Consider the following 12331-nt stretch of genomic DNA (forward strand, 5'->3'; position numbering starts at 1 on the left):
AATCTCTTTAGAATGTCTGGAAGTTATTTAAAATGGTCAGCATAAATGTTCAGCTAGAATATACAACTCTGATTGGTAATAATATCTAACATGGCCAAGGGGATACCGCTGTAGTGAATGAACGGAGTTAAGGAAGCTATTCAAAGCAAAATAAAAGGGACCTTTTTCAGAAAATGGAAGTCACATACAAATGAAACTAAAACTTGGAGAGTGGGGGAACCCAGTAGGCAGTAGTGGGGAGGAGTCAGCAATCATTTTGCACATTCGGCTGCATTCAGACAGTACTTTATTCCACTTCCAGGCATTTATTTAACTGATAATTTCCACAATTTATGTGACCCTTCCCACAACTTAAAGGTCTCTTCTGGATATCTAGCAGAAGGTTAGCATTCATTCCATGTCAACTATTTCCAGAAAAAAATCTGTTTGCAACTCCATCAACTTGGAAAAATACAACTCTTCAGCCTGATGGGTTCTCATGGCTATGTATGATGCTCACACCCAGAAATCTCAATACAATTCAAGGTATTGTACCTTCCCTTGCACTCTCTGCATTCTTCCTCTGAATGAACAGATATCTCGGACTTTCAGGAAAGAAGGGTAGTAGTATGATCTGAAAAACTGGCATGACCCCAGAAATGCCCATCACAATCAGGTAACCTGTGCAAGAAGATAGAGTGACAACAATGTGGAGAAACTGTGGCCATGCATCTGATCTCATATAAGCCAAAGGATTAATTTCTCTTAATTACCTTCTCGCATCTTAAATAATTCTTCAAAAACAATTAGCTGACCCGCAAGGACGCCCAAAGCATAAAATAGCTGGGGCATCATGACGAAAGCTCCCCTCACGCTTGCAGGGGCGATCTCTCCAAGATACAGAGGAACAACAACGGAGATTAGTCCTATTTAGTTGATAAATAAGCAGACAAATCACAATGAACATGTGATATGTGCAAAATGTATGAACAACCCAGAGGCTCCAGTAGGCCATGCAAGTCATATCTCATGTTGCCAAGCTGTCCTTTTGGAGAATTTTGCAAAATGTCACCAACATTTCACATCTCACACCATAGATATGGCAACACCATCCACTTGTAGCTCTGAACCAAGCCGGCCCCCACAAGGGCATACGGACTGGTCTTCTCAGTAGCTGCCTCTCAACTTGGGAATGTTCTTTTGTTGGAACTTGCCCAGAGCCTGTATATCTCTGAGAAATGGCATTAAATCATTTAATTCAGACTAATAGTGTTGGCCACTATTAAGGTAGCAGGACAAGCCAAACTGATAGTAGTGGACTACAATTCATGTACAATTCTCTGTCTAGTTGCCATGTTGCCATGGAATAGCTATTGGCTGCGATGGATGGAAACTACGGTCAAACAACCTCCATGGTGGTGTGTTTGTTGGTACAATAATTAGTATACCAATTAACCCAAGGCCTTGGGACATCACATACTTATATTTAAATAATAATAATTCTGCACAGCGATTCCTCTTTTCGTATTTTACAAAAATCCATTTTCCAACTCACAGTCCTATAGAATTTCAATTCCACCTCTACCAGTTACTCCATCCTTGGTGACCTATCTGAGCCACAACACTGGTTTCCAAAGTCAATTAGGGAGATGTGTGTGAAAATGAGACACACTGATACTGCTTTACTTGGTTCTTTGGCAGCCCACCCTCCCTCTGTTGTGGAAACAAACTATTGCTCAGTGTCTCTGCTCGGCTTAAACTAACAACATGAATTCTATGCCAAACTCCTAATCCTGGGACCTCGACTCACCTGTGCATATCCCAGTGTAGAAACGTACAGCAATTGTGAATTCATGGATATCTAGGGTATCACCAATAGCCAAGAGGACAGGAGGGATCAGACTCAAAAAGGTCGTTATCTTCATAGCTCCTCTCCTGAAAAGAAAGTGAAAGGGGGAGGTGAGGTGGGAAGATGCCAATATATACCATCAAAGCAGCAAAGGGGGGGGGGAGAGGAGCTATTGGATTAGAGGAATCTCCTAATCCCTTTATAGATAATTTGTTCTGGGTTTGATAGTAATGGGAGGAAACAAGGACCCATGGAAGGCCCTGAAACTTCTACACCCAAGCACTGTAAAATTACTCACACACTTTCTTTATCTTAATAAATATCAGGAGGGATTGCTCATACGTTTCCACCAGAGCTAGAAACCTTCTGCTGTGCTAGATAAAATCTCTTAATTGAGGGATGATGATGAGAGAAAATGGGATCTTCTGAATGTAAACATGTGTTCTACCATTAACTTCTGGGTTCTTTCTCAGCTGTATATTAGAAAATCTGCTGGTGTATGTTAGATGATGTCTTAAGAACCAAATTGATCAAAACCGCATTGGTGGGATTATCTTGCAATTGGTAGGCATGTTCTGACTACCTTCAAACAAAGCTTTATCAGCTGACAAAAGGTTTTCAGGTATGATTCCATGGACCTAAATGGATCTCACTGTGTCTCTCCCTGCCACTCCCTCTCCTTGTCGTTCAGCAGTCACACCTCGATACCTGCCAAATCTATTGGCCAGAAAACCAATAGGAATGCTCCCAAAAATGGCTCCAAGTGGAAATAAAGCAATGGTGATAGCCACAATATACATCTGAGAACCTGGATCTTCCATCTCTTCAAAGGTTGTTATGTTGAACAAGTCATGTAGGAGCTGAGGGAGAAGCACAATAAATGCTTGAGATTAGGACTGTTCATGTGGCATGAGATCATGTGGCAGCAGAATGCGAGAGCCTGGGACCAACTGAATGATGGCCAATGATCTACAGGAAATTCTGGGATGTCCAGAGAAAATGTGTGCATGTCTCCCCCACTCACATTGAGAACTAGGAGGCATGGGGCCAACTCCTCGGGGCTGAGGTCACTTTCCCTCCTCCCATAGACTATTTAAGGGGGTCAGAACCCCCTCTCCAAGTTAATAGGCATTGCCATTCAAACAGTGTGTGTGACTGTATCTTGTGATCAATTATATGGGGTGGGACTTACCTGCCACACCATATTGTATTCAAGTTGACACCCCTGCTAGGAGATATCACAAAAGTTTTGTCCACACTTTCACAAGTGAAAATAGGAAAATATGTCCCTTTTTTAAATATCTAGACTCAAAGAGCAAGGAGCACTCTCCTTTTTGCCTTCTATATTCTACTTTTATTTACTGAGCAGTAGCTTGTCATATACTGGCTTTTAAAACAGGATGCATTGGGAAATTGACTATGACTATCCCCTCTCTTTTCTTTTTGGAAAACTTAAGAAGGAAGTTCTCTGTGTGTGAGAGAGAGAGGGAGGGGGAGGGAGAGAGATTTGCAGCAGTGTCCTGCCTACTTTGGGGTCTGGCTACACCAGTGCCAGCCTATGTTCCCTGTCAATGTATCCCAGAAGTAATGTGATGCTCAACAGAGAAAAGGTCTCCCAGGCCAACAATAACCCCTCCTTTAAGAAGCCATGTGAAACACAGGGCTATCTTACCACAAAAGGGGTGTAGAGTAACCACATATTGTATCCATATTGTACACTAATTAAGCAGGCAGCCATTGAAATCCAAATAAACCTCATTGGAACATCCTGCAGGAGGAGGAGGGGGAGGAGGAGGCGGAGGAGGAAGAAGAAGAAGAAGAAGAAGAAGAAGAAGAAGAAGAAGAAGAAGAAACATAATGAGAATGTACAGAGCAGAATACTTACATTAAATAACTCTTGATTAACTACAGTTATCACTAAAACGTTTTTAGACTGAAAGATAGAGTGAAACATTAAGACATTATTTTATAATGGCAACATTTGCATACTTTGGCTACTCCAGCTGAACATGATCATCATTGCCACACCATCTCCTGCTAGTCATGATGGTTATTATCTACTATTTTATTTTATTTATTTATTTGTGTTTACTACATTTATAGGCCACCTTTATCTCCCAAAGATCTTAAAGTAGTGCTGCATGGTTCTCCTCTTCATTAAATCCTCACGACAACCCTGTGAGGTAGGTTGGCCTAAGAGATGGTGGCTGGCCCCAGGTCAAGGCTGAGTGAGGATTTGAACCCTCCTCTCCTAGGGTGCTTCCCCAACACTCTAACCATTACGCCACAATGGCTCTACACTTTTGGAATCAGAGAATACCAGTTTCTGGAAACCATAGGAGGGGATTGTGTTGCACTCAGGTCTTGCTTGGGGGCCTCTCATCGGAATCTGGTTAGTTCGGTGAGAATGGGATGCTGGCCCAGGTAGGCCACTGGCCTGATCCAGTAGGTTCTTATTATCAGCATACCAGCCATTAACTGGGGCCTTTGAACAGCTTACCACCATATTAAAATCCATAATGCAACCAAGTTAAAAACAAAGGAATATACCAGTGATATATATATATATATATATGGTAAGGGAAATGGGTGGCGCTGTGGTCTAAACCACAGAGCCTAGGGCTTGCCAATCAGAAGGTCAGCGGTTCGAATCCCAGCAATGAGCTGAGCTCCCGTTGTTCAGTCCCAGCTCCTGCCAACCTAGCAGTTCAAAGGCACGTCAAAGTGCAAGTAGATAAATAGGTACCACTCTGGCAGGAGGGTAAATGGCGTTTCCATGCACTGCTCTGGTTTTGCCAGAAGCAGCTTAGTCATGCTGGCCACATGACCCGGAAAAACTGTCTGTGGACAAATGCCAGCTCCCTCAGCCAGTAAAGCACAATGAGTGCCGCAACCCCAGAGTCGTCTTTGACTGGACTTAATGGTCAGGGGTACCTTTACATTTACTTTTAAGGTAAAAAGTGCTTACTTAATACCAGTGGTAAACAGAACAAATGGAAGGTAAAGGCATCCAAAAGTCAATGCAAACCAACAACATAAAGTCAACTTAACTGCATCCTAAAATGAGTACAGTGGAACCTTGGGTTGCAGACGCTTCAGGTTACAAACTCTGCTAACCAGGAAGTGGTTGCTCCAGGTTAAGAACTTTGCCTCAGGATAAGAACGAAAATCGTGTGCCAGCGGTGCAGCGGCAGCAGGAGGCCCCATTAGCCAAAGCATGTCTCAGGTTAAGAACCTTTTCAGGTTAAGAACGGATCTCTGGAACAAATTAAGTTCTTAACCTGAGGTACCACTGTATAGGGAAATGACTATAGTTCAAATAGACAGGCTTGTTTGATTTTAAATTTAAGTACCCGGAAGAATACAGTGATAGTCACTTGTTGCCTAAAAGGGGATACTCTGTGGGAAGGGCATTCCCCTGACAAGGTCCTTATTAAACAAAACAATCAAAGAAAGCCTTTTTGTGTATACGGTACTCCACCGGACCTTTATAGGAAAGAGCGGCTAATTAGGGGTGTTAATGATATAGCATCAATTATGTTTTATTGAGGAATATGATGTGGGTCTCTGCTGTCTATCCTTGATATCTGTAGATGGTCACAAACTTTTAAAATATAGTAAATTGAATCAAAGTTTGGTTATACTTGCAGTCTACCCATCGGATTACTCTAAGCATGAGTAAGGCTACAACCCAACCTTGCAAGGTCCTTCATGGTGGAGAAACAGATGGAGCTCACATCTCCCTCCACCCCCACACTCCAGATTGACTCTCTGCAAGCCTCGCCCTACCTTTGCAGAACTTTCCGTTCCATTCACTGTGGCCAGGTGGAAGCAAAATTGGTGGGATCCTTGCTGAGTGTAGGTGAGAAGGGGGATGAGATGGTTCGGCATCCACTGAATCCCATGCTGGCCCTACTGCTGTCGCTTGATGTCATCTGGCCTCATCTATGCCCAAATGCCAAGTTTTCTCCAGGGTGGGCAGTGCCAGATTTATGTATAAGCTAAACAAGCTATAGCTTAGGGCCCCACTCTCTTGCCCCCCCCCAAAATGTAAAGGAACCTTAGATACCTATTAGGGTCCATAAATTACCACATAGCATATATTCAACACAAAAAACAGCAGCAGTTTGTTGATGACAAAGGACAGCTGGACATATAAAGGGCCCCATTACCTTCAGTAGCTTAAGGCCTCACTGAATCTAAATCCAGCCCTGAGGGTGGGGTAACGCAGAGCAGGCTTTTTCGTCCCCCCAGCCTTCTGATCCAGCCAGCACTGATGGAGGAACTATGCAGCTTCATCCTGCCCTACTGCTACTCTGCTTGGGTTTGGATTGCTCTGGAAGTCTGAATGCCACCCAAAGTACTGTATGCTATATCGTCCAGTTGGTTTACATTCCTTTCTGAACCTTGGGAAACAATTACATAACAACATGGGTTTTCAGTTTTTATAAACTCAGCGGATTCCACAGATTCTTCAGGCTCACCTCATGACTGGTTGGTGCAATGGGTGCAATGGGTGCAATGGGTGCACTGAGTTCACTGAGTTCACTGGGTTCTTTGGATTCATTGGGTTCACTGGGTTCAGTGGGTTCAGTGGGTTCACTGGGTTCATTGGGTGCTTTGTGTGTTTTGTGTGCTTTGTGTGTTCTGGGTGTTTTGGGCGTTCTTGACGCTTTGGATGCCCCATGCTTTTTCTTCATGGTTTCTTTTTTAGAGTCGGGGGGAAATGGCTGACCTGTCAGAGAATAAGAGAGTGCTGTTGACAGAACATAATCAACTACTACAACTTACTTAAGAAGTAGGAAAGAGGATCCGATCAGCATTGCAATTCCAGGAGCAGCCTGCCTGATATCTGCATGAAGGTTACAATCAAGGCATAGAAGTGTAAGACCAGCTCTGTTTCTGTTTGTGTCTTGCAACGTGTCCCTGCTCTACAGTCTCTGAAGTTGTTCCATTTATGCATTAAGGCTAGAAGTCACTGATAGACCTGGCCTCCTCCATAAACTTCCTATCCCCCAGACCCCCCTCTCTCTCAATGGTATAGTGGAAAGGACGTGGAGAAGCCTACATTTATGGACATGCCTAGGAGGGTGGTTATCGGGGTCTCCCACACTGATTTGCCACTGCCCCAGTGGCCATCACCACATCTTTTGTTAGATGAAATATTATGGGAAGGAATTGCTTTGGTCCTTGAACACTGATTATTTGAACATTTCAACAAAGCCCGAAGCTGTAGAGAGTTCATGTGCTGCTATTGCCAGTGTTCTTGATTAGGTCCGTAGATTAGCAAAAGGCCTAGGTGAAGAAAGGCCTTTATGCATTCTCCCCTCTACATCATTTTCTTCTTATCTTGGATATGCGTTCTCAAAGAGTTGAACATCTCACCCAATGGGATGGCACCCTCCTTAACAGCTGGAATCTATTTTGGGACCCAAGAAGTTGGAGGGTATGCCATCCTAGAAACCTTGAATATCGTAGAAAACCCCAAATTAACAAATGGCAAGTGTAAAATAGCAAGCAGAAATGAAAATGGGGGGGACATAGAAACCATGCTGAATCCATGGCAGACACACTCCTCTGTCTGCTGGGGGGACGGGACAAAAAGAGGAAACACCAATAAATGCTCCAGAATGCAAAGTGTTCAGAAAGTGGGCAGGGTAGGTTTAAATAGCTTCCACCCAAACCCTCTCCCCATATATAATGAAGCTACACTGTCAGGATGCTGTCCGCAGCTCCCAGCTGGTGGCCCAGGAAAGCATAAAGACAAGGAAAAGTTTCTTACCATCCTTTTTTATTTAAATCTTTACAGAGAAAAGCTGTAAAACCCAGCATCTTGGATAATGGCATTGACCCCATCTCTCCCACTTCCTCATTTGTCACTTCTACAGGTACTGCTACATGATCTCTGTCTTTGAGCTCTTTGCTCTCCTACTTTTAAGGCTCACCAGGTTCTGGGAGATGGAGGGTCTGGAATGCTTTCATATGACGTGTCAGTTGGGTGTTGTTCCAGCTCTCCTATGATTTCCCAGCTTTCCCCCTCATCTGCCTCTGAGCTGCGACCTCCCTCAAACCCCTGTTGTAAATCTATACGGTCTTCCTGTTCCTCCTCCCTGGAAGGGCCAGGACGGGGAGGCGGTCTCCACCATTCCTCCTCTGCTCAGTTGCTGACATACACACAGTCCGGTCATACCCTACATCCTCTTTGGGCAGGCTTCAAAATATAAAGACCCACCGAAATGGGTAGAGTTGAAATCTGTCTAGTGGTAGTCACCCCAACCTCTGCAGGGGAGTTTTGATAGAAATATTTGAGAGCGAGCAGGCAAAAAACACTCAAACTTACTGTCGTTTCCTATTACCAGTGAGTTGAAGAATAATTGAGCCACAGCCTAAATTCTTTTGAAATAAGGCAAATGGAACTCTTAGCAGTGCTGCGGGAGCCAATTGGGGGAGGATGTTGGAAGGTTCTAGAAGAAACTGTTGACAGTTGAGAACCAAGATGATGTATAATCATTGTGTACAAAGGAGACTGGTTTAGAATCGTACTCTCACAATTATTTAATGTGGATTAATTACTGGTGAGAGAAAGCAAGCATAGTGAGATAGAATAGTGGCAAAATGAGTGAGCGATGGATAAGGAAGGCACCCATTCAGATCTCATTGAGCTATACCTGAATAACACGAGGGGGCCTTAACGTTCACTCAGCCTCCCCACCCTGACCCCTGCCTTAACTCCTTCATTGGGATAATAATGACTGATCTTCCAGTGCTGTCGTTAGAATCACAGTATAATCTCAGGAACACACCTGGAAGTGCTGTATTCAAATACAATATTTTATGGAGCATTGAACATTTCACATTTAAAACTATGGAGCTCTTTTGAGAATAGTTCAGTTCTTATGCTGGGATGGATTTCTTTGAAATGCTAATTGGAAATCTGTATTGATAGGATTGCCTCTTCCAAGGCATTATTGCATGGACAGGTGGAGTCCCCAGATCCCGAGTGCCCCCCCCCCGTCATGTGGAATAACGACTCAAGACAACGTGCTATGGGATTAAATTGGCCACAACTTTATTAAATTTCAAATGTGGGTAGACCTTGGCTCGGGCATTGGGCGTTCTCCCTCCCCAGTCCCCAGCCGGGGACCTAGGGAGCATCAGGGTTATCCAGTGGGGGGGGGGAATGGGCCGGCTCTGGAGAACATATGTTTAAGAAGAGATAGCCGCCCCTGTTACGCTGCCGCCGCAGGGGAGAGCAATGACGACCTTTCGGCGTATGGTCAAAGCCTCCCTTCAGAAACCCCTTTAACGGGGAACCCTGGTATCGCCGCCGCAAAGAGGAAGATTCCTCTAAAGGATTCTGCCCAAGGCCTGATACCGCCAAAGTTGTGATGTTTTGCTACAGGAAAGGCAAAACCTGCCAATGCAGGGAAATTCCTTTCCGGCACTTTAACAGCGACCTTGACATAGCAGCGCCTGCATAGCTATGAAGAAAAGTTAAACTGCAAAACCTGTGAAGAAAAGTTAACCTGCAAAACAAGACATTAACTGAGGGTGGTTAGGGTGGGAGAAGCTCTGGAGCCAAGTGAGGATTCCCAGGTAAGATCCCGCCTCTATTGTGTGGACAGGTAGTCCCTCCCCTACCTGGCCTGGTCTCCTTGGCAACGCTTCCCCCAGGTGGGATTGGCCAGCTGACTGAGGTAGGCGGAGACCTCCAGGTATCCCACCTGAGGGAAGGCGAAGCCAAGCCTATGCTGATGGAGCCGCTCCAGATCCAGGGGCTGCGCGCGTCCACGCAAAGGGCGCCCCCTGTTTTTATGCGGGGAGCGGTCATTGGGGAAACCCAGGTAAGACCCACCCCACATAATCAATCACAAGATGTGGTGTGCACACACCATTTGAATGCCCATCAATTTGGGGGGGGCTGGCAAAGGGCGCCCCTCGTTTTAAGCGGGGAGCGGTCATTCCTGCATTTTGATTGAGAAGAAGGGGATCTGGGCAGAGAAGTATCAGTATTTGCTTATTCAATAAATGGAAGCCATATTGGCACAAATACACCTGACTTTGTGTTTTGTTCTCTATGCTTGTGCCCAAGTTACTCCACTAAAGAAAAGTTATTTGTCAAGCTCTTTCGATCCATCACTGGATCCCTCAATCCACCCTCTTTTGATTCATCCCCTTTTGTATCATCCCAGTATTTAGAAATGCCCACCTTAATTCTTCTTATAATATTTTGATCAAGTCCTTATGCTTCAAATTCTCATTGAGAACAGAGGACAAAGAGAACTGTATGCATATTATGTTCTGAGCTGTGATTTGCCGCCCCTCATTTTGCATTCCTTTCAGTATTTAGAGGGCAATATATGGTTTAGCTAGGGGAACGTAGGTTTAGTTAGGGGGACGCGGGTGGCGCTGTGGGTTAAACCACAGAGCCTAGGGCTTGCCATTCAGAAGGTCGGCGGTTTGAATCTCCGCGACGGGCTGAGCTCCCGTTGCTCGGTCCCTGCTCCTGCCAACCTAGCAGTTCGAAAGCACGTCAAAGTGCAAATAGATAAATAGCTACTGCTATGGCGGGAAGGTAAATGGCATTTCCGTGTGCTGCTCTGGTTCACCAGAAGCGGCTTAGTCATGCTGGCCACATGACCTGGAAGCTGTACACTGGCTCCTCGGCCAATAAAGCGAGATGAGCGCCACAAGCCCAGAGTCGATCACGACTGGACCTAATGGTCAGGGGTCCCCTTACCTTTGCCTATATGGTTTAGCTAAAGTCCATCAGTGGTTTTAAAATGTTCTCAACATTTCAGCAGTTGTGGTATGTGTGGATGGTTGCATGTGCATGGCACAATGTTTCAGTGTTCATGTGTATCTCTGTACAGCCATGCTCACGGGGGACTTCCATGTCTGACTTCTAGATACCCTTTGGAAGCAGTTAAACCTGAAAGAATGATGACACCAACACACATTTAAGAAATCATTTCCGACAGGAAGAATGATTTACCAGGGATAAGTAACAAAATGATAGATCTGGTAGATTGGGAGGGCTGGGGATTTATGGGGCCAGAAACTAGACACTTATAAATTCAAAGGGGAAAGAACCTCCTGCTCATTCTATGTTCTGAACTTCCAGTTATTCATTGCACCAAGAATTTCAAGTAGTCAGCACTGATAAGCTTTGGGACTTAGGTAGCATGGAACAGATCCATACCCTCCAAGTGTCCCAATTTTACAGGGACAGTCCCAGAATTACAGAAGTCATCCCAGTTTTTGGTTCGATCCTGGAATATCCTAGTTTTCCTCTTTCCTTCCCTCCATGTCTCGTAGAACAATTAAAAGTGGTGTGTGTGTGTGTGTAGGTGTGAAAACAGAGTCCTGTTTATACTGAAACTAAAATACCTGCACCAGATGAAAAAATGGTGAAGCTCCCTATAATTTTGAAGGAAAAGGTCACTCGTCCACTTTATTTTTTAGAAAATGATATTTATCAGAAGTTTAAAAATACAAAAAAGAAGAAAAAAAGACAGCAAAAAATTTAACAAAACATACATTACAATACATAAAAAAGAAAAAAAGACAAAAAACATACAACAATATCCATAACAAATCCAATATTCCATATCTTAATCTTCCAATTACTTGTTTCATCGACCTCCTCACACCGCCCTTTTCGTATTCTAGTTTAATTATTTGTTTCAGCAAATTCTTTCCATCTTTCTCAATTTTTATTAGGTAATTTATCTTAACAGTCTAACCTATTAATTAACTCAACAAATCCTTTCCATCTTTCACTATATTCTGTCATTCAGTTTACCTTAATTTATTTTAACCTTATCTTACCATAAAATACCTTAAAGCTTAAAACTTAATACTTATTTATACATAACTCCTTATATTATTTCTACTAAAGCCAAATAGTTTCATTCCAACGTTTTTCCTAATACTCATTAATTTTACACTAATTCCCAAAATAAATCTTTAAAAACTTTCTTCCAATCTTCATCCAGAGTCTCTTTTTCCTGGTCTCGGGTTATGTCAGTCCTTATTGTCCATTTCTTCTAGTCCATCAACCTGGTAATCTTGTGTCCGAGGCTCTTAAGTCTCTTCCATGTCCCTTCTGCAGCTCTTCTTCTTGTTTGTACTTGCACTTTACCTTATCTTTTGTTGATCTCTTTCTTAATTCCTTTCCTTTCTCATTGAGGAGTAGGTCTCAGGGATGTTCCAACTCGAAAATATCTCCGTCTCTCCTCAGCAGATCGGCCCTTTCCCCACAGTCCCATTCCCCACAGTCAACAGTGTAGTCCAGAAAATATTTAAAAGCATGTTTCAAAGATCCCTCCAAACTTAAGGACCCCCACAACTCCAGACCCCACCCCCCGGCCCACTCCAGATTCAACCTTCAACAACAACAGCTTATGCTCCTGTAGGGCCTCGGGCTTTACTTGAGGTTCAACAGCAACCTCCTCCCTTATCTTCTGCATTTGCACTTGCTCTATCAAATCAGGTTCTTGA

The 12331-nt window shown here is 43.9% G+C and overlaps 1 protein-coding gene across 6 annotated transcripts in view; it reads right to left on the bottom strand.

Annotated features, from left to right (window-relative positions):
- LOC309348693 (solute carrier family 2, facilitated glucose transporter member 5-like) overlaps positions 1 to 12331 on the bottom strand; it is a 50596-nt gene that overhangs the window by 35451 nt on the left and 2814 nt on the right. For 2 of the 6 annotated variants that reach the window (XM_081874332.1, XM_081874334.1), the window contains exon 2: positions 8169 to 8302. In XM_081874332.1, the coding sequence (XP_081730458.1) occupies positions 8169 to 8302 (134 nt within the window). Of the gene's footprint in view, positions 1 to 534; positions 661 to 752; positions 906 to 1789; positions 1915 to 2536; positions 2689 to 3500; positions 3597 to 6312; positions 6564 to 7610; positions 7698 to 8164; positions 8516 to 12331 lie in introns of those variants that run through there. The other 4 variants (XM_081874339.1, XM_081874338.1, XM_081874336.1 and 1 more) reach the window with 4 other exon arrangements.

This window comes from Podarcis erhardii (genome assembly GCF_964252035.2).
Source record: "Podarcis erhardii genome assembly, chromosome: 8".
NCBI lineage: Eukaryota > Metazoa > Chordata > Lepidosauria > Squamata > Lacertidae > Podarcis > Podarcis erhardii.